Below are 22,798 nucleotides of genomic sequence, written 5' to 3'. Positions count from 1 at the left end.
TAGGCTGTCAAGCTTTAAAATGACACACACACACACAAAATGTTTTATTAATCCAAATAAGTTGTGCAGGATATCTCAAATCTTCTGAGGCTGTACGGTAACCCAGTGTAGGGTGTGAGAAACAGGCTGAAATTTAAGGTATTATTCACCAATAATGTTTCTCAGTGCCATTTTTCAAAGGAAGTGAAGCTTTCCATTTCCATTTTCTTATGATCAACAAGGATGCGTTTATTTAATCAAAAATATGGTAAAAACAATATAACTGAGAAATACTTTAATCTAATTTAAAATGACTCCAGTCGTCAGTGTTCTGCTGCTCAAGAAACAATTATTATCATTTGTTGAAAACAGTTGTGCTGCTGTATATTTTTGTGGGAATAAAAAAGTCTTACTGACTCTAAACTTTCGAACAGTAGTGTATTATATATAAAAAAAAAAAATCACCTTTTATATTCCAAAGAAGATGGAAAGTCATACAGGTTTGGAAAGACACAAGGGTGAGTAAATGATGACAGAATTGTCTTTTTTTAATTTTTTTTTATTGAACTATCCCTGAATGTAATTTCAAACATGTAGGCCTATAGGAATTGACAATGTATAGAGAGTTAAATAGTGGAAACATTGTGGTTGATTGTTCAAAGTGCATAAGCTTGCACTCACACCTCTGTACCACCGCCCCACTTTTTGCACGCTGAGAAAACATACTCAAGTCTGTTTCTTTGAAAATTTGGTAAAGATCTCCCAATTATTTTATTTTTTTAAATATGCAGTCATGATAATCTTCACCTTAAAAGCATCCTCTATAAATGTTGGTGACTCTCACACAACAGCTATAAAGATTGCTGTTAGATAACAGAAACATCTAGTCACATTTACAGCTCAGCTTCATCAGCCCGTAGTGCCACCGTTATGTAACCTGTTAAAGAAGCTTCCTCCAGAGCACCCTTAGCACTGACAACATTTCACAGAGATGTCTCTGAAACCTTCTTTGCTGATCCAAAATCTCAAAACTGGCTGTAACATTCCCCTCATGAGGAATTAACTGAGCACTGCTGCTCTAGATAAAACGTCTCTTGACCTATTGTAGGCTATTTTGACACATTACTAATCTTTGTCTGATTGCCACCTTGCTACTGAGAATGAATTGAGTGAATGAGAATCATTTTTAGTCCCCAGTATGTCACTGGAGGCCAGAACTGTGACGTCTTTGTCAGTGGAACAATAAACAGTGGCGTATTAATCTTTCATGAGCTCTTTTTATGGAATGTTAGCTGTCTTGGACAGCGGAGCTCAGAACGGGTTGTAATGTATATGGGTGTATCACTTTAGCGGTATCAAAAGAATGCACGGTTCTTAGTCGGCCAAGAGTGTTGCCTGTGTGTTTATTCATGGAAATGCTTTATTGTTTCCCGGAAAGTTAATTGATTTGTGCAGCTCAGGACACTTTTAGTGCATTTATCAAGGGTAATTCAAGCCATAGCGGGTGCACTTTTAAAGCCACAGAGGAGTTATGGTTCCCAAAATCATTTGTACTTGATTTTATACAGCCTCTTGTGTATTAATATAGTTTTTTTTTTACAGCTCATTTTACAGCTTGTTGAACAAATGTCTGCATTCATTACAAAACAAAAATCTCTCATTGTTTTAGGGAAAAAAAGCACATCTCACGTTGCTTGGTTGTCATGGATATTAAGTTACAGTCGTATGTGTTGGCACGCAGGTCTCCTAATGATTTGTTTCAGATGCATCCCTCTGCAGGTTTTTTTTTTCTCTTTTCTCTGCAGTCTTGATACTTAGGAGGTTTAAGTCAATGTTTATGTTCAGGAACCCGGGCAAAGCGTGAGAATTAATGCTGTCTGGTTTAGCTGTGTTCTCTCATACAAATCAGCATTACCACTGGGCTTTGACCTTAGTTAGCTTCAGGTGGATTCTTCCGAAAGAAGGAAAAAGTGCTAGATGCACTTGTTCACGTCTACTGACGCTGTACAGCCAAGTGCAGAACTGTGTTGGCTGTCTTTGTTGTTCCTTCCTCAGACAGAAATAGCACCTGACCCAGATTTTTGTTTAAACTTTGAACATTTGGTGAATGAGTAGTCAGTATTGATGTGGATGTTGTTTTGAGTAACCACAATAATTGGAGTGAATTATTATCGTTTTCCTACCATCATTTTTTGTTTGTTATAACTTATTTGTATTTTTGTTTTGTTTGGACTTTTTGTCCAAATTATAATATTATTCAATATAATAATGATTAGCAGTACTTAAACTATTTATCTCTATTTTGCTGTCTTTCAGGGCCCTCTCCATGGATATAGACACAGATTATGAGCGACCCAATGTGGAGACCATAAAGTGTGTGGTGGTGGGTGATAACGCGGTGGGCAAGACTCGGCTGATCTGTGCCCGTGCCTGCAATGCCACCCTTACTCAGTACCAGCTGCTTGCCACCCACGTGCCAACTGTCTGGGCCATCGACCAATACCGTGTGTGCCAGGAGGTGGGCAGACCTTTGGCATATTGTGTACATGTTGAAGAGCATTAAGTGTTGACATAAATAGTGTACTATAACTGTCCATACATGTCAATTGAGTAAAACCTGTTTAACCAGTGTATTTACTGCATATACATTAGTATATCAATATATTCTTTAGTTTATATAAATTAGTTATAAATGGTATAAATATACATACGATTTGTTTACTTGTAATATTTGTTCATTTATTTGTAATATTTATATTAAGCTCATTTAGTTTTACTTTTTACTTTTTGTTAACTGTCATAATCCTAGCCAGGCAATTTCAAATGTGACATTTGTTCTTTATTAACTTGCCAGTTTAATAAAGCTCAATATAATAAATATAATGTGCTTGCATTGGTGTGCTGGTAAAATTAAACCTTACTTAACAAGGTGCTGGAGAGGTCACGAGACGTGGTGGACGAGGTCAGTGTCTCTCTCAGGCTGTGGGACACATTTGGAGATCATCACAAAGACAGACGCTTTGCTTATGGCAGGTCAGTTACACAACATGGAACTGGATTTGAACTCATAGTGCTCAGTGTGGCGTCATTGCACTATGAGTTACCAATAAACCATGCCACAGAACCCTTGCCTTGATACACACACACAATTCATGTCCCACAATACCGTTGCTCAGATCAATCTTCCATTTTTTTTTTTCTTTCTGATATCTCTCCACTCTTGGCTTTGGCATGTGTTGCCCTGCCAAGCTTTGGTTATTGCCCTAATCCTCCCAGCTGGGAAGGTAATGTGCTGTAAGCCTAGCCAAAGAGCACTGCGTGGAGGCTCTTATTCTCAGCGCAGTGCAGGGCAGCGGAGGATCAATGGATCAGCAGTGGTGCTTTGGCTCAGGGCAGTGCAGCAGATCACAGTAGCTGCTAAACCAAGCAGAGAGATGGGTCAGAGAATGAGGGAGATTGACACTGTTCCTAAATGCTTACAGTGTTTACATCTAAGGGTGTGTTCACACTTGCAGTTCGGTTCCCTTGTTTTGGTCTGGACCAAAAATTAAAATGATGCATTTAGTCCTGGTTCGCTTAACGTGCACAGTCATTTTTAAGACCAAACTTAAAGATACAAAAACAAAATAAACGGCTTTTATGACATACATTTTGTGACAGATCTTATCGAACATCCAAAACAATGCTGTGTGCTGGGCTAAACGCATCCATATGATAGCATTATTACCAGCTGAGAACTCATTAAGAGTTCATAAAATGAATTATAAAAGAGTCAAAACAGCGCCAGGAACAGATCGAGAGACCCAACTTATCATCGGTCTGAATCCGCTTGTTTGATGAGCACCAAGGTTCTGATGGCAGTGTTCACACTTTTACAAATGAACTGCAATCACAGGCAATTTGTTTTATTCAAACCAAACCTGCCATAAAACAATTTCATTGCATTAAATATAAACTCTCAAGCAATAAATATATTTAGTGGATGCATTTTGCCCACTTATACTTTTTTCTTAATATTTATGTTTTTCAGTAAATACTCATTTTCTGAGAAAAAAAACTGGGACTGAACCTTTTCCAGCCCAGATCTTTAACCATACGCACAACCATTCAAAAGTTTGGGGTCAATAAGATTTTTGTACTGTTTTGTACAGTAAGAAACATTTCTTATTACTATTAATGTTGAAAACAATTGTGCTGCTTAATTTTTTTGTGAAGCCAATCATTTTTTTTTTCAGAATTCTTTGATAAATAGAAAGTTCAAAATAACTATTTATTTGATATAGAAATCTTTTGTAACATTGTAAATGTCTCAAATACTTCTGATCAATTTAATGCATACTTGCTAAATAAAAGGATTAATTTATTTTCTAAAAAAATCTTACTGACCCCAAACTTTTGAATTGTAATGTACATAGTAGACTAAGAGCTCATGGCAAGTGAGGTTTTGATTATGTTATTCATCAATAATGTTATAGCATTGTGAATGTGTTTTAGTATTACTTGTGTGACAGAGAGAGAGAGAGAGTGAGAGAGTGAGAGTGAGTGGAAGACAAAGAGAAATCTGTGTGAATGAATCAACAGGATGTGTGTATGTGAGATCAGACACGTCCTATGTGTGTGCAGAGTACTGAGGCAGATGCAGTCAGCTGATAAAACATTATTAATGGTGGTGCCCTGTTATGGAAACAGAATCAGGTGACCTTCACCCCCAGTGTCTGTTACTCAAGCTAAATACACACCCACACAGACACATTTAACATTTCTTGAAAATGTTTATCAAAGCCTAGCTGAGTCCATTAATTATTTGTGAACATAAACTTGCAAAACACATTGTGAAACGCAAGTGAAACGATCCTAACTTATTTAGATGTTTAGGTAGATAAGGAAAAGACTTCTGGAGGAACCGTGACTCAGTGGGTAAGTCCTCTTCCACGAGCTGACACATATTTATACATGCATATCATCACACACGCGTTGTTTTCATGTTTAATGGAGACTTTCCATAGACATAATAATTTTATACTGTACAAACTGTATATTCTATCCCCTTACACTAACCCTACCCCTAAACCCATCACACACAACTTTCTGCATTTTTACATTTTCAAAAAACATCACTTAATTTGATTTATAAGCTTTATAATTTTCCTCATGGGGACCAAAAAATGTTCCTACAAGGACAAGGATTTTGGATATTGCCATCATAATGGGGACTTTTTCCCCCCATAATGTAGAGTTTACCAGGCCACACACACACACAAACTGATACCATCCTCATGCTATGGTACTGCCCCAAGTTATATTCTTTGCTTTTTACTGTTGATTTTTGTTTGTTTGTTTGTTTTTCTTGGAATATTTAGGCTTATTTGTATGTTTAGATGTGTCTCTGTGATCGAGACTCTGTTTACAGTGTAGTCAAGCAGACCCGTAGTCAGGAGTTTGAACTTAGACATGCTCTACATAGCGCTACAGAACACCACACACTGATTACATAATACAGTCCTGTATGACCCTCAGCACTCGTTTTTTACAGTGGTTATTATTCACTGAGAAATGGTGAATGATTGTGGATACATCTGTGGTTGTGGTGTGTCAGTCTGTTTTTTATTTGTCTTATCGCTGACCCATTTCCACATATTCTTGCAAACGTTTCCATGTTCATGAACATACACACACTAACAGAGACACAGACAATCGTCGACTTTGACCCCTGGAGGCTGCAGGTCTATTTGCACATATACCTAGTATGCAGGGTTTGAAATGAACTGTTTCACTCACCGGCCAATTTGGCAACTAAATTTTTAAGTTACCAGCCATGCAGAACTTCTACTAGTCGAGAAAAAACAACAAAAAAAAAAAACATATTAACTACGTCACAGCTTGCAATTATCTAATCAACCAATCATATGGCAGTTGCTTCAATGCATTTATGGGTGTGGTCCTGGTCAAGACAATCCCCTGAACTCCAAACTGAATGTCAGAATGGGAAAGAAAGGTGATTTAAGCAATTTTGAGCGTGGCATGGTTGTTGGTGCCAGACGGGCCGGTCTGAGTATTTCACAATCTGCTCAGTTACTGGGATTTTCACGCACAACCATTTCTAGGGTTTACAAAGAATGGTGTGAAAAGGGAAAAACATCCAGTATGCGGCAGTCCTGTGGGCGAAAATGCCATGTTGATGCTAGAGGTCAGAGGAGAATGGGCCGACTGATTCAAGCTGATAGAAGAGCAACTTTGACTGAAATAACCACTCGTTACAACCGAGGTATGCAGCAAAGCATTTGTGAAGCCACAACACGCACAACCTTGAGGCGGATGGGCTACAACAGCAGAAGACCCCACCGGGTACCACTCATCTCCACTACAAATAGGAAAAAGAGGCTACAATTTGCACGAGCTCACCAAAATTGGACAGTTGAAGACTGGAAAAATGTTGCCTGGTCTGATGAGTCATTCAGATGGTAGAGTCAGAATTTGGCGTAAACAGAATGAGAACATGGATCCATCATGCCTTGTTACCACTGTGCAGGCTGGTGGTGGTGGTGTAATGGTGTGGGGGATGTTTTCTTGGCACACTTTAGGCCTCTTAGTGCCAATTGGGCATCGTTTAAATGCCACGGCCTACCTGAGCATTGTTTCTGACCATGTCCATCCCTTTATGACCACCATGTACCCATCCTCTGATGGCTACTTCCAGCAGGATAATGCACCATGTCACAAAGCTCGAATCATTTCAAATTGGTTTCTTGAACATGACAATGAGTTCACTGTACTAAAATGGCCCCCACAGTCACCAGATCTCAACCCAATAGAGCATCTTTGGGATGTGGTGGAACGGGAGCTTCGTGCCCTGGATGTGCATCCCACAAATCTCCATCAACTGCAAGATGCTATCCTATCAATATGGGCCAACATTTCTAAAGAATGCTTTCAGCACCTTGTTGAATCAATGCCACGTAGAATTAAGGCAGTTCTGAAGGCGAAAGGGGGTCAAACACAGTATTAGTATGGTGTTCCTAATAATCCTTTAGGTGAGTGTATATATATATGCAGTATAGAAATATAAAAATATATCTGGTAATTTCTCTTTTTTTTTTTTCTGACTAGTAAAAGTTCTGAATGAGACACACAGGCCTATATATAATAAAATTTGTATTTCATACATTCATTTCTTATTTAACAAAAATCCTGTCATCCAGCCATCTCCTCCATTTTTCTTTCGTCCTCATCCTTTTCACCAAAAATGTGTTTTACGTGGACAGATCAATACAGTACAAAGAACATCAATAAAAAGTTGGATGTTGGAAAATAACAATAACTTTTCTGTGAACCAAATGCATTTTAATCTTGGCTATTGATTCAATTCAAATGAATGATGTGCATGTTCAAGTAAGCCAGATATGTGCAGATTCTGCACAATATGCTTAATATATCATGATGACTCACAAGTTGAGTATTCGCGCTAAATTCGCAGATTTTGCTTATACGAAGTTCCCCAGCAGAGGTTAGTAAACATTATTAGTAACCTGCCAAATTGGCTAGTGATTTGACAGCGTTACCCACCACAGTAGATTTTTACCCGCATTTGGTGGGTTGGCGGGTGTTCATTTCAAACCCTACTAGTATGGCTTAAAATGCTGTCTAAGTTTAGTAATGAGGCTTAGCTGATCTTGCTCAGACTGTATATGTGCAATCCCATTGCAATGTCAACATTTCCAAAGGAAATCAACATGTTATAATTGTCCACTTTGCTAATTTTATGTTTTCAGGGAAATTCCATTGTTTAATCATCACACATGAGGTGTTCGCCAATAATAAAGCAACATTTTTGAGAAGCCATATTGTTTCAAAAAAGTAATAGTTCTAGATTTTCACTTTGTTGTCAATAAGTATTTCCCAGAAAGATTATATCAAAGAAAGAAAGAAAATCTCTTAGAAATGTTGTCTGAGAAACACTCTCTGTCATATTATATCTATAAACATGCACATGAGCACTTTCCAGTGTAAATGCATAACTGTGATGAGATCCGCTAGACCAAGTTTGTTTACATTACAACAACAATGCAGTGCTCCATTAGTCATTCTTGTGTATGCTGGTCTCACATGATGAGCTTGTGAGTGCAGCTGTGAAATATGACATGGTCGGACGACTCGCTATTATTAGACCAGCGCTGGTTATTGAGTCAGATGAGATGCTTTAATGACGTGCGCAACACCTTGCATGCAGACACATTCACTGGAAGAGCACTCACACAATCATTACTCTATTTGTCTGCTCACTCGCTCACTGTTTCTTTATGAAGTTCATTTATGCCGCAGGGGAAATGGTCATACCGCGACTTTTATTATATAAAAGACTGATTATGATTAGTGAGCTGGTGATCTTTGGATTTGCATTTATGCAAAAATCTCATTTATGAATGAATGTTAAAGCCATTAAACTAATATAATGGTAAATAAATATCACTTTGCATATAATTGTGCCACAACAATACTCTTGTCAAATCATTCTCCATAATATAATATAAAAATATATAATAAGTCTGGACTTATGACATTTGGAATCCAAGGAAATCTCTTTGTAGCTCACAGTAGTTTTGTTTGTTGCATTTCACAGTTTTTATTCCAATAACAGTGATTCACTGTCCATTTTAAAGCCTCTGTGTAGGATGATTAGTGTCCAGGGTTTGCCAATTTCCTGCCTATTACATGATTCCTTCGGATGTATTCTCTTTAAATAAATATATTTCTTTCTCTGTGTGTGTTTAGATCAGATGTGGTAGTGCTGTGCTTCTCTTTGGCCAATCCGAACTCCCTGCGCCATGTCCGCACGATGTGGTTCCCTGAGATTAAGCACTTCTGTCCCCGCACCCCAATCATCCTGGTGGGCTGCCAGCTGGACCTGCGCTATGCTGATCTGGACGCTGTTAACCGGGCTCGCCGGCCTCTGGCCAAGTATGACCACATCCTACACCCACTCGTAGCACATATTATGTTGTTAAACTTCAGTATGAAGAGTTTTTCATTCTTTTTTGAGCTTCCGTTTTGAGAGGATTCTTGTGCTTTTTTGAATGTTTGTGGTCAGTTATGCATTTGCTACACTTGCCTTTGATGCCTTGTAGGGTAAGATGGGTAATATACCCCCATATATTGTATATAAAATTGTAAAAATGGTTGGTACGATTTAAGAAAAAAATACTTTAATTTAATTTTAAATTAATACTTCAATTCAGTATGGACACATTAAATTGATTAAAAAAGTGACAGTAAAGATATTAATAATGTTTCAAAAGATTTCTGTTTCAAATGAAAAACTTTCTGTTCATCCAAAAATCCTGAAAAAAAAATGTATCATGGTTTCCACAAAAATATTAAGCCAAATAACTTTTGTCAACATCAAAATTATATAATATTTTAGTGATAACAAGAAAAAAAGTTTTGACCACTAATTCTGAAGGATCATGTGACACTGAAGACTGGAGTAATGATGCTGAAAATTCAGCTTTGCCATCACAGGAATAAATTACATTTTAAAATATGTTCAAATAGAACACAGTTCTTTTAAATTGTAATATTATTCAACAATATCACTGTTTTACTGTTGTTTTTTTATCTCATAAATGCAGCCTTGGTGATCATAAGAGTCTTTTGATAACATTACAATCAACAAAAAAACTTTTGAATAGTAGTGTGTATAGTCTGTCTGGCTTTAATAATGCTTCTGTTTTTTCTTTAACTGTCCCCCTCCTAGACCCATCAAACCTACAGATATCCTGCCCCCAGAACGAGGCCATGAGGTCGCTAAGGAACTTGGCATTCCATACTATGAAACAAGCATTGTCGCTCAGTTCGGCGTTAAGGATGTGTTTGACAATGCTATCCGTGCTGCGCTCATCTCTCGACGCCACCTTCAGTTCTGGAAGTCCCATTTAAAGAAGGTTCAGCGTCCCCTCCTCCAGGCCCCCTTCCTCCCCCCCAGACCACCACGACCTGTGGTGGGCATCCCCGATCCTCCTCCCATGGATGGAGAAGGTCCGGACTCTCTTTTCTGCCAGCTGTTGTGTGCAGACGTCCTGTTCCTCCTCCAGGCCGGAGCCACTCGTGTCTTTGCCCACAAGATGTACCTGGCCACTTCCTGCTCAAAGTTCTATGACCTTTTCACTATGGACCTTGGAGCGGCAGGGCTGGAGAAGGAGGATGAGGAGAGCTCGGAGGGGAGTGAGGAAGAGGAGCAGAGCCGAAGAGGAGCCAAAGAACAGGCTGGGCGCACCAAGAGCCTGGACATTGATAAGGAGGGTGAAGGTGGCACTAGGGGTTCAAATAGGCTGCTCATGTTGCAGCAGGGCTCACTGAGGACTTCACAGAGCGATAACGCTCTGCCTGCCAGGGGCCAGTGCTCTTTGGGACCCCTGGGAACAGGCCGTGCTCTTTTGGGATGGGGGCGTGGTTTCCTGGGGGTTTACCTGGAGATGGTGGATGACCCTGTGACAGGTCGACCGAGACTCATGACAGTAGTGTCCATGGATGAACTCATTCAAAAAGGGCCTTTCCAGGTAAGAACAAACTTAGGGCCAATTCACACTGCACCAACAGATGCCGACAGACAGCAACAGATACTTTATCGGGTTTTGTCGGATCAGAGTTGGCGTCAGTCGGCTCTTCTTTAGGCCAATTAAACGTTGAATCGCTGTTTGTCACGTCGGTGAATGTCTGAGAAGTGACGTACTGTAATCAGGTGACTGTCGCCGTTGGTCTGCGTCTGTTGGTGCAGTGTGAATTGGCCTTTAGATGACATACAGTATTATAGCGACGACCATGATGCCATTGCATGTTTTTTAAGAATCTCTATGAAATCTCTGCGGCGGTGTCACTTTGTCTGTTTTCCCTGGTCTCGGCTCTTTTAGGCAGTGCTGCAGTACCTTTACACGGGTCACCTGGATGAGAAACGTGAGGATCTGATGCAGGTTGCCACCATCGCTGAGCTTCTAGAGGTCTTCGACCTGCGTATGATGGTGGCCAACGTACTGAACCGTGAGAGCTTCATGAACCAGGAGATCACCAAAGCCTTCCATGTGCGTCGTGCCAACCGCATCAAAGAGTGCCTGAGCAAGGGTGCCTTTGCTGGTAGGCAATCTGAAATCAGCGTCAAACATGCATTACGTATTTCTCTGAGGACGCATTAATATAGTATCTATCGATCTATCTTATTCAAAGCAGCGCCATCTTTGATTTTCAATGGGAAGGCTGCGAGGGATAGACATGCAACTTTTCAGTGGGTTGTACTGCTATTTAATGTGTTTTGGGATTGTTCTGCTGAAGAAACAGTGCAAAAATATCTTTCCAAGCTGTGGAAAATTATAAGTGATCTAGGCGCTTTATATAGCTTTTTACAGCGGATGCCATTGAAAACACAGTAAGTCTATCACTTACAGCCCCGCTTTCATACCTGTCATGGCGCTGCTCTGAATAAGGTCTATATTGTCGATGTTAGATTAAACTCATAAGGAAAATCAGTTCATATCAATTTGTGACAAATTTTCTCCAGTTTTCAATCTTCAACTATAATGACTTTTGACAACTTTTGATGTTGCTGAGGGAATGAGAAAAAAATTAATGAAGTTCTAATTTATTTTTTTGACTAATTAACTGTTCTAATTTGGATAATTCTGATTCTTCTGGAGGTTCTGGTGTTATTGACTATATCTAATCTCACATTCAAAAGGTTTTCGTAGTGACACCATTGACTCGAACCTCATGAGTTCTATTTTCAAATCCAGAATCCTGTGGAATTGGAATAGAATAGTTTATACTCTAGAGCAGTCAATTTGCACAATTTGTCTTTCCTTTCTTTCATTCAGTCTCTGTTTTTTGTTGTTGTTGTTGTTTTGAAAAAATACCCAGTGGAGGGCTTTATAATATCCTTTCATTTGCTGTCAATTAATATTTGCATATTGTGAACGTGTTTGCATTTCTGCTTTGTGGTGTTCTGTGTCGCTTAATCTCTGTTATTGTCATGTCTTGTGTGTTGTGTGCATGTTTGTCATATTTAACCTTTTAATAATTAACCTCAACACTCCTGTACTCTCCACTTACACCTGTTTATTTCATTGCATCCTCTGCAATTGTCACAATCTAATTACTCAACCATGAAGGTGCTTCTCTCATGTTTGAAAACCTGAATGTTTTTCATCTCCATTTTGGCCAGAGGACTACTTGTACGTTTCCTAAAGCCGGGGACACACTTAACGACTGTAAGGCCGATTCTGAATGTAATTTGATACTTACGACTGATCATACCCAAATGCGCAGAGTCAGAGACAGTTGCGTTCAGTCTGTGTTCACAGTCGCTGTTTAAAATGTGCTCCAGTCGGTAGGAACAGTCTGTAAGTGTGTTCAGTTCAGTCTTAGAATGTTTCAGCTAGTCATTAAGTGTGTCCCCAGCATAAGGCTATGCTGAAGATTAGAAACCAAATCATTAGAGATTTATTTGCTTTCCCCGTAAGAGTCAAAATCAGCATTGAATTTAATTAGGTGCAGTTTTCCCATCATGCCCTCCTGATACCCGCAGCATAATGCTAAGCAACCTTCCAACATCATCTGTTGTTTAACGTATTTAGTGAGCAACAGTGAACATGTGGAGTCATCCATGACAGTCTCTAAAGGATTCGCTGCTAAAATAAATTTGCCCCCTATATGGTCTGGCCCTCCCTTCACTTTTTTCTGTCTTCTTATCCTTAGCCTTGTCAATCTGTCTATTTATTATCGGTCTGTGTGTCTATTTGTCTTCTCGTCTGTCTCTTTGTGTTCGTCCGTCCACCTGTCTCCCCCTCTGTAGCCTCGACTCTGTGACACACGCCGAGATGTGTGCTCTTTTCCTCCTGGTTTTAGATGTGGTGTTTCGATTAGATGACGGATATCTGCCAGCCCACAAGCCACTGCTCATCTCAAGCTGTGATTGGATGGCAGCCATGTTTCGTGGATCCTTCATGGAGAGTTATATTGAGGAGGTGAGCAGAGATTTTAGTGATTCATATTTCATTAAAGCAGGATCATGGCGCTGTCTATGCTAAGGTCATAGACAAATACTGATATGCTTAAAAGAAGATTTATCTGAGAAGCAAAACTGCATAAGTATTAAAGATATGGTCTCATTTACTGTTGCTTGAAGAAATTTTTTGGGGGCGAATTATTATTTTGCCTGATGGACTTCTGGTGGAAATTTCCCCACACAAATTTTATTGAACTTTGGCACGTGACCAATAGGAAGCTGTTTGTTTTGAAAGTGACCTTTATGCATCTCTACACTATTGACCATTTTTTATGTATTGCTTCACTATTGAATTAATTTGTTTGTTTTTTTTAACAAAAGTTTGCTGAAATTTCGTGCTAAAATGTGATTGGGCTGTAAGAAGTGAATTTTGTCTTACTACCACTGCCTCTGACAGATTTTTCACTTGTTTTTGACTTTTATACTTGGGTTCAAATTAAATCTACCAGTGCAGTAAGACAAATACACTTGTGGTAGGTATTGTTACATTTTTTTACTCTCACACCGTGTCTACACCAGATGCGAGCGACGCAATACGACAAAGCAAATATAACCCATTATAATTAGTGATGCTGTCTACACTGGATGCAACACGACACAACAAATCCCCGAAACTGATGTCCCTATTTCCGACTTACTCCAAATGCTTGTGATACTTCTGATACGAAGAAAGAATAGATTTGCAACGGTCGCTTTGTCCGTGACAACTGTCATGTCCAGTGTAGACACTGTGGTAGTTACCGGTATTTTTTTGACATCAGTAGTCTGCCATATGGGTTTGATTTGATCTCAACAGAAAATTGGCTACAACTATTTCACATTTTTAGAGTTTCACCTAAATTTATTTATGGACCCACAAAGTAATGATTAGACTCACACATTGATCCTTTTCGTACCCTGGAGCTCTGACAGATCCCACTAAAAAAGTGGCACAGGTAGTTAAAACTAGGCCACCTCTATGACAGCCTGACCCACATTGATGCAGCTGCGACTGGAGACCGTCTCATCCATGTGGAGGAATTAACAGCCCCGCAGGACTAAACAGGCCTCTGAGGAAAGTGCTTCAGGCAGACTGTTGCCGAGACTGAGAGGAGGTCCTGTGCCAGCGGGAACACACGCTGAGATATATCTGCTTTCTGTCTGCTCTCTTGTATTCAAAAGAGGGACACTAGAAGGGGTCTAGAAAGATTTATTTGCTGTGATTGAGGTTGTAGACCAACTTTAGGAGTTGGTGTAGTTTTGACATTGTGGTAGAGTCATATTATTATAGGTTGGAATCAGTTGTAATTGTTTTACTTGAAAAAAAAATTTAAGTCGCTATATGAGTTTCCTTTTGAGAAAGAATGAAATTTTAAAAAATCACAAATCGAGTAAAAACAGTAATATTATGGAATATTTTTGCCATTTAAAATAACTTCTTTCTATTTGAATATATTTTAAAATGTAATTTACTTCTCTGATGGCAAAGCTGAATTTTCAGCAGCCATTTCACCAGTCTGCAGTGTCATAAATCATTGTAATATGCTGATTTGGTGCTCAAGAAACATCTTGAACATTATGCTGCTTTATATTTTTGTGGAAACGTGCTACTTTTTTTTCTGGATTCTTTGATGAATCGGAAGTTGAAAAGAACAGAATTTATATGACATAGAAATCTTTTGTAACATTAAATGTCTTTACTCTCCAATTTAATGTGTCCTTGCTAAATAAAATTATTAATTCCTTAAAAATAAATAAATAAATAATTGCTATTGATCGGTAGTGAATATAAGTTTCCAAATCAAAAGGTTTAGAGAGTAAATGGTAGACATATTTTCCTAGACAAGGTAGATCAGGTACTTTTTTTTTCCATCTGTATTTTGCTTATTTCATTTCCATGTGATATGTACGGAGCCCTGCACATGATATGTGGAAAAAAATAAGTATATCATTCCCACGACTTATAGTTTATTATAGTTTATTGTTTTTACTTATAGTTATTAATTCGTTCCCTCGTTTTAAGTAAATCTTGTGCACAATATACTAATTCGTTCCCTCGTTTTACTAAATCATGGCCACGTTGTAATAAGTCGTTCCCTTGTTTTATTGAAATCAAAACGAAGGAACAAATTAGTTCAATGTGGCCATGATTTACTAAAAGAGGGAACAAATTCTTAATTCATGCCCATGATTTTCTAAAACAAGAGAACAATTCTTAATTTGTTGTCACGATATATATTTTTGTCCGCATGTTATATGCGGGGCTCCATCAAGATATGCTCCATGAGATACTGTCTCTTTAGATTATGCAAAATCTCTTGCCAAAACAAGCTCATTTCTTTGTGTGTGTTTCGGTGCATTGCATAGTTTGCAGTAACAGGAAGTCTGTTAAACTGGGCACTTCCTGAAATAAAGGCAGAGTCACTTCCTCAGCACCATCATGTGTAAAGTAAGTTTTAGTCTGTGTTTCATGGTTAATTGGACTCTAAGGTGTATTTTTCAGCAATGTTTAAATTAATTTCATGTTAAATTAGCACATAACCATTCCACACAGTTTTTGATAAAGTTACACTTGTTTTCTATGGAATTAATCTGACACAGTTTCTGCTTGGCATAAATTTAGCTCATGTATTTTTCATCCAAAACTATTAAGTCGGGTGTCAAAGGTAAGGTTTCGCTGTATTCCTTTCTGAGGCCGATCTCACCCGCACACTCTTTCCAGGTCTATCCCGTGCACGCTCTCTGATTTCTTTGGGCTACCATCTGTCAGCTCAAGTTCTAGAAAGACAAGCTCTCTGAGGGCAGGAACTCAGAACCAAGCTGACCAACACCCGAGGTAGAGAGTATAACACCCTGTATAACATTACAAGCATTACATGGAGCTAGATTTACAGCACAAGTACAAACTGATGTGGGAAATAGGATGCTGTCTGCTTTTCTATTCTGACAGCATTGGCTGAGAGTATGTCACATAGAGAGCAACACAAGGTGGCCAGAGACAAGTAAACTTGGTTCTGCTTTGACAAGCTCGACATGCTCATTGGTCAATCGTTGCATTTTAAGGAGTATAATAGAGTTACTTCCCCCAAAAATGCTCCAGATGCAATAATTTACTCATCCTCATGACGTCCCAGATGTATATGATTTTCTTTCTTCAGATGAACGCAAAAAGATTTTTATAAAAATAATCCATCTCTGTGAGTCCATGCAAGTGGATAGATTCCTTGACACTTCAAAAACATGCAAAACGAACACAATGGTAATCCAAACAACTCGAGTTGGTGAATCAATGTCTTCTTTAGCAAAACGATAGGTTTGTTTGAGCAAAATACTAATAAATACTAAGTGATGTGAAGTGATGCGAGTTTCACAAAGCTCTTACATCAAGCATGTATGATAGTTGGCCGAAAGCGATAGTTTATAGTTTAATACGTTTTTCTCAAGCACGTTTCGATTCAGAAGACATTGATTCATTAACTGGAGCTGTATACAGTAGATTACCTTTGTGTTCGTTTTGCATGGTTTTTGAAGTGTCAACTTCGAGGGTTGCATTCGTTTGCATTATATGGACTCACAGAGATGGGACATCTGGGACGGCATAAGGGTGAATGAATGATGAGAGAATACATTTTTTTTTATGGAGAATCTCTTTTAATGTATCTCTTTGATGTCTATTTTGGTTGACACTGAAATAGCATCTATATGTTCCATTAGTTAGTACAGTAACTAACTTTGAGGTAGTGTTATTTCCATTTTGTCTCTTATTTGCGCCCAGTGCACATTTAAAGGGATAGTTCACCCAAAAATGAAAATTCTGTCATCATTTACTCTCCCTCAAGTTGTTCCAAACCTGTATGATTTCCTTTCTTCTGCTAAACACAAAAGAAGATATTTTAAAGAAGGTTGGTAATTAAACAGTTGCTGGTCCCCATTGACATCCATAGTATTTTTTTTTTCAACTATGGAAGTCAATGGGGTCCATCAGTCGTTTGGTTACCGACTTTCTTCAAAATATCTTCTTTTGTGTTCAGCAGAAGAAAGAAAGTCATACAGGTTTGGAACAACTTGAGGGTGAGTAAATGATGACAGAATTTTCATATTTGGGTGAACTTTAATTCAAGTAGTTTTGGTGTGTTTTGATTAAACATCTCAAATTTTACCTGGAGTTCACAAGGAGATGGGTTGTTTGGTCGTCGACTTAAGCAACCAAGTTTTCTTAAAATTCTTTGTATACATACCATTCCACTTGAAAGTGTCCCTCCTCTGGTGCCTCTTTCTTGGCTTTAAGCAACAATTGCTTTGGAAATGTTCACAGGGCTTTGCAAATGCTCCAAAATGTTAAAGAAAATTAAGCCTGTTCCATACATTACAGTAATGATGTGAGGCAAAGAGCAGCCAAATGGCTTGTTCCTCATCTCCTCTGGTCTGGCACATTGGCCGTGTAGCGACTGGCTGTAGTGAACACTGTACTATTTTTAGAATGAGGTTTTGAATAGAGCGAGCCCTTGTCACTGTCTGCACGGCAGCCGCTACAGAAGATGTTGTATAACCAAATTTAAAGCCCTTGCAAGACCTCAGGGTGGCAAATATTTAGAAAGTGTCATTCAGTTGAGTAAAGCCTGATCGTTCACCCGTAAGTGGATTTTTCAAGAGTCTGTGCTCAAATGTTTCTTGTGTATAGCTGCACATTATTGTTGCACCTCAGTTTGTGACGCACAGAGTCAAGGATTGTCCTTGAATGGTCTACCACATGTAAGCTTTACTATTTGTAACTCTGAGTTCAAGAAAGACGATGATGGAGGTAATACGAGGTTTATTAGATACATACAAAGATAATAGCCAACGTGCGAAACAGCGTGCAGGCATAACACAAACAAAGAACTGAACACAAGCAGGAACTTAAATACACAGAGATGATTAACTTAAAGACGAACAGCTGTGAAGATGAGTGTTAGTGTCCATGGTGACTGATGAGTGGCGAGTGAAAACCAAAACAAACTGAACATGACGGTGACCCTATTCTAGTCCCTGCTCAGAAATATGTCTCAAGGTTTTTGAGGTTAGGCAGTGAATACGTATTACTGAAGACAACTTTAACAATCCATGCAACTTCTGCACTGCTTCTGCCTCTGAATGTTATTTATAGGTATTTTATGTTGTATGTTTACATCCCATGAAAACTGTTCATGGAACTACTGAACCAGGAACTGTTCTCTGTTGTTTTGTTTCTCTGCTTTTTAAGGCAGAAAGTGTCTGAACATATGGGAGACGCTCAGGTGTCAGAATTTCAGCAATATCATACTTCCTAGTGTGATTAGCCCAAGCCCGAGTGGAAGCTCAAATGTGAGAAGCTGTCACATTTTCCCCGTGAGAAAAAGACGAAGTGAAAATGTAGACGATGAAGGCGGAGACTGTGGTTTCGGTCACTGCTTTGTTAGTTGATGAGAAGGAGTCTGGTGGTTTTTGATTGGTGACCACTTCCTCCGTAACGCACATTGCCCTGGGTTTTGACCTCTTTTTCTTCTCAAGGTAGTTTCTATGTAGGTTAATTTTTTTTTTTTCAATTCTTCTTCTTCCAAGGAACAAATTAAACACAGACTATTCATTTTAATATCACCATTTCATTTAAATTACATGCTAAAATCAGTTGAAATTAAAACGCTAAAAACTAGTGATCACATTATAAAGTACAGTATGAAAAATGGATGTTCATTTAGCAATTTGTTAAAGATTACATTTAACGGTGCATTCAGTAGTTCTTTAGCAAACATTAACATCGCTGTTCTTCTACTTAAAGTACCGATGCTGCACTGCCATATATTGACATGGATCATCACTGTTTTGTGTAAATTACACTGAGTTTTAGAGAGGTCCAGAATTATTCATTCCCTTATCTGTCCAACAAAAAAGAAGCAACTTCTTGGGCATTTTCAGCATCATAAAATCTTTGTCTGTCTTTCTATCTTCTGGACCTTTTCTGCATCTTTGGCCATACAGGTACTGATTCTCCCATTGTCTCCGCTGGTAAAGAAAGCATGCGCGTGTTTCATTGTCTAATTTTCACTCTTCGCATCACCAAACTATGCTATGCTACTAGCGTGTCTACAGAGGTGGCAGCCAATGAGCCAGTGAGTGTCCGTTTAGTGAAACATCGCAGATCACGGCATTTTAACATGGCGAAATACATAAAGAGGGGGACCCGCACCATATATAATTAAAACACATTTTATAGAACACTATTATGAGAATAGTCTCATGTGAGTGTACACAATTTCTTTGTACACAATTTATTTCTTAATGTGTAAAACCTTTTAAATTGGCCCCAAACTACTGAATGCACCTTTAACAGTCTTAGTGTTCAAATCTTATAATCTGATAACCGATATTGGTATTTACCGGTATATACTGTGCCCCCCTACACCTGTGTCTGCAAAATCTATAGAGTTTGTTTGATTGTACTTGGAGGATTGAGACAAACAAAATTTCCATTCACTCATAGCACCATTGTTATCTTTGGGTTTTAACAGGAAGTTGTTTTACTGTGTCTCCTCTGCGTCTTTTAAGTCTGCCCTTTAGCCATAATGAGAGGTCATATTCACACTGACATTCTGTTAATTGGCTTTGAGACAGACAGGTGAAGGGCACCCCTAGGCTTCTGAAGTACCGCTGAGTGTCATCTTGTTACCCCCCAATGTACCATCTCTGACCTATAGAATCTGTGTCAGCTTACAGCCGCCGTTCCCACCAACTCCTACTCATGTGGCGGAAGCAGCACAGATATTGTTTTGACGGTTGTGGTTTGATGCATTTTGAGTCTTTTACTTGTTGTTTTATTCACAACTCAGTGCAGTGTAGAGTAAGTGGACACATCTTGTCATTTCTTAATTGGATGTACATGTTATTTGAAGCATTAAGATGTTACTCATGTTGAGCACTATTTTTAGACGACAAACCCTACACAAGTGCCAGTGGTTTCCAGGTTGCTACAAACATCTGCGCCATATAAGTGTTCAGTTCTCAAACTGGTTAACTGCAGAGGCAATTAAATCCACTCCATCCTGTCTTAATTCACAGAGGAACCACTGCTTAGTCTGAGCATGACGACAGCATTAGGAGAAGGTTGCCATGGATTGATTCACAGGCCCGGCACTTTCCTCTTTGTGTCCCTGCTGAAAGCTCTCCCTTAATTCCTTGCCTGTTCCTTGGAGCTGAAAGAATAAGCATGCCTTTGTTTGCTCTCTGCTCTTTTTGGTGTATGTGATTTTGGTTATGAATAGTGTTGGATGTGGGAAATTATGTCATGTTGCCTCCAGGGAACTCACCAGTGTTATGTATGCCCCTAAATCTACCATAATAGTACAATGGCGCCAAAATTTCAACTTTCTATGAAGGATGAGCAAAGTGGTCCCACAATCTATCTATAAATTACAGAAACGTCTGTCTGTCTGTCTGTGTGTCTGTCTGTCTGTCTGTCTGTGTGTGTGTCTGTTAACCACATATCTCTTGAACCGTTAGTCCGATGGATTTCAAACTTGACAGGTGTCTCGCTACGGTCACGAGTAAGTGCAGTGCCAAGTTTGACGTTGTTTGGATGAGAAATGCTAAAGATATGGTTAAATATATCATTTTTAAAAGGTTGTGGTTTAAAAATAAACATTCTGACAATCTGTCAGCTACACTGTTTACTTCTGAATATTATAGTTTGGTTCCAAAATGTGATAAATCCACTGATCTATATAGAATGACATTATATAGATCAGTGGATAAATCCATTTTGATTAATTTGAGTAAAAATGTGTTTTCTTTACCAAGAAACCAACAATTACTAAAAACACACACAAAAACTGATTTTGCACGGGCACTTTGCACTGCTCCCTGAATCGACACGCTTATTCATTTGTGGATGTTAACTGAATCTGTAAGTCAGCTATGCTGTTTACTTCTGAATATTATATTTCATTCTGGTGCGCTTAACGTTATCGCCACTGTGTAATAGTAGCCTATGCTATTCACCAACTAAACATATCCTATTCAATGCGTTCACAGTCTCTTTCATGGGCATCATTTGTAGTAGCCTATTCACAAACTGTTTCCTCAAGCATAGCGTTTTCTCGGAGTTCACTGTGTGCTTTCTACCATGCACAAATAAAAATGTCACTGAACTTTTGCTGTGTAATTGTAACTATGAGCACTCAAACACACCAAACCAACAATTACTAAAAACACACACAAAAACTGATTTTGCACGGGCATTTTGCACTAGCACTTAGAAGATGGTGGTATACATAAACACTCAGTCAGCTACACTGTTTACTTCTGAATATTATAGTTTATTCACAGCCATCATTTGTAGTAACCTATCCTGCTCCCTGAATTCAATGCGTTCACAGTCTCTTTCACGGGCACCAAACCAACAATTACTAAAAACACACACAAAAACTAATTTTGCACGGGCATTTTGCACTAGTAGAGATTAATTTTTGAAATGCAGTGCTGTTCAAAAGTTTGGGTCGATAAGATTTTTTTTTAAAGTTTTTGAAAGAAGTCTCTTTAATTTGATCAACAATACAGTAAAAACAGTAATATTGTGAAATGTTATATTATACTAATATAATTAAATATAATTATCATTTAAAATAGCTGTTTTCTTTTATTATTTTATTATTTATTTTAATATGTTTTAAAATGTTATTTATTCCTGTGAGGACAAAGCTGAATATTCAGCATCATTACTCTAGTCTTCAGTGTCACATGATCCTTCAGAAATCATTCTAATTTGCTGCTCAAGAAACATTTATCATTATTAAAATAGTTGTTGAAAACAGCTGTGCGCTGCTTAATATTTTTGTGAAACTTTTTTCAGGGTTCTTTTATAAATCGAAAGTTAAAAAGAACAGCATTTATTTGAAATAAAAAAAAATTATAATGAAAACTTTTGATCAATTGAATGTGTCTTTGTTGAATAAAAGTTCAAAGAAAAATCTCACTAACCCCACACTTTTGAAAGGTAGTGTGGGCTTGTACTAACATGATGTACATCCATTCACTAAAAGCAGAATAATACAGTAATTAAAAAAAAAAAAAAGTTAAGTGGTAATGAAACACCATAAATTAAATTTAAATTGGTGCACCAAGTAGCTATTTTAAATATGATGACAAAATTTGCCATATCAGTATACAGGATCTGAAACTTACTGAATGTTGCGTATTATTTCTGTGAAGCATATCCTGTGTTCACAGTTTACGTATATGATGACAGTCTCTCCTGTAGGCTGGTTTGTTGGCTATCATTTATGCAGAGGCCAGGTTTCCCGTAGCGACAAGCCCACAGAGTTATTTTTCCACAGCTTTAAGCTGAGACTGTCAACGGTTTCACACAGTGCTTTAATCTCCTGAAGGATAAAAGACCCCTTAGGGAGGCCGCTGCCCTCGCCCTTCTATCGCTCTCCCAGGCCCTTTCCTCCACTAGCCTATCTGGACAAATACATCCCTTTCTAACCGCTTTTTTGGCCACTCCGGGTCCTGCCATGTCAACAAGAAGGCCTCTTCTAATGGTCAGCAGCCAGGACCATGCAGGTCTCAATAGGGGAGAGGTGTGGAGCAGATTGTTTCATCCCTGGATCAATCTGCTTCCCAAGTTTCCATGTCCTGGAGATGAGCTATGAATAAACATCCCTCAGCGTGGGTTATGAAATCTGTTTCCACAAACTTTTCTCAACGTGGGCTTTTGTTAATAACCGTGAACTTGAAATATTTAGGGTGTTGTTTTGCTAACCCACACGTCTTTTTCTT

The 22,798-nt window shown here is 38.5% G+C and overlaps 1 protein-coding gene across 4 annotated transcripts in view; it reads left to right on the top strand.

Moving 5' to 3' along the window:
* The window catches only part of rhobtb4 (Rho related BTB domain containing 4), a 57,559-nt gene that overhangs the window by 25,900 nt on the left and 8,861 nt on the right, over positions 1-22,798 (top strand). For all 4 annotated transcript variants that reach the window (XM_079871456.1, XM_079871454.1, XM_079871453.1 and 1 more), the window contains 6 exons: positions 2,296-2,497; positions 2,909-3,012; positions 8,749-8,934; positions 9,731-10,532; positions 10,884-11,103; positions 12,868-12,986. In XM_079871456.1, the coding sequence (XP_079727582.1) occupies positions 2,306-2,497; positions 2,909-3,012; positions 8,749-8,934; positions 9,731-10,532; positions 10,884-11,103; positions 12,868-12,986 (1,623 nt within the window). In that variant the 5' untranslated portion in view covers positions 2,296-2,305. The remainder of the gene's footprint in view (positions 1-2,295; positions 2,498-2,908; positions 3,013-8,748; positions 8,935-9,730; positions 10,533-10,883; positions 11,104-12,867; positions 12,987-22,798) is intronic.

Source organism: Squalius cephalus (assembly GCF_949319135.1).
Source record: "Squalius cephalus genome assembly, chromosome: 5".
NCBI classification, from domain to species: domain Eukaryota; kingdom Metazoa; phylum Chordata; class Actinopteri; order Cypriniformes; family Leuciscidae; genus Squalius; species Squalius cephalus.
The sequence above is the reverse complement of the archived record's forward strand: the minus strand, read 5'-3'. Positions and strand labels throughout refer to the sequence as shown.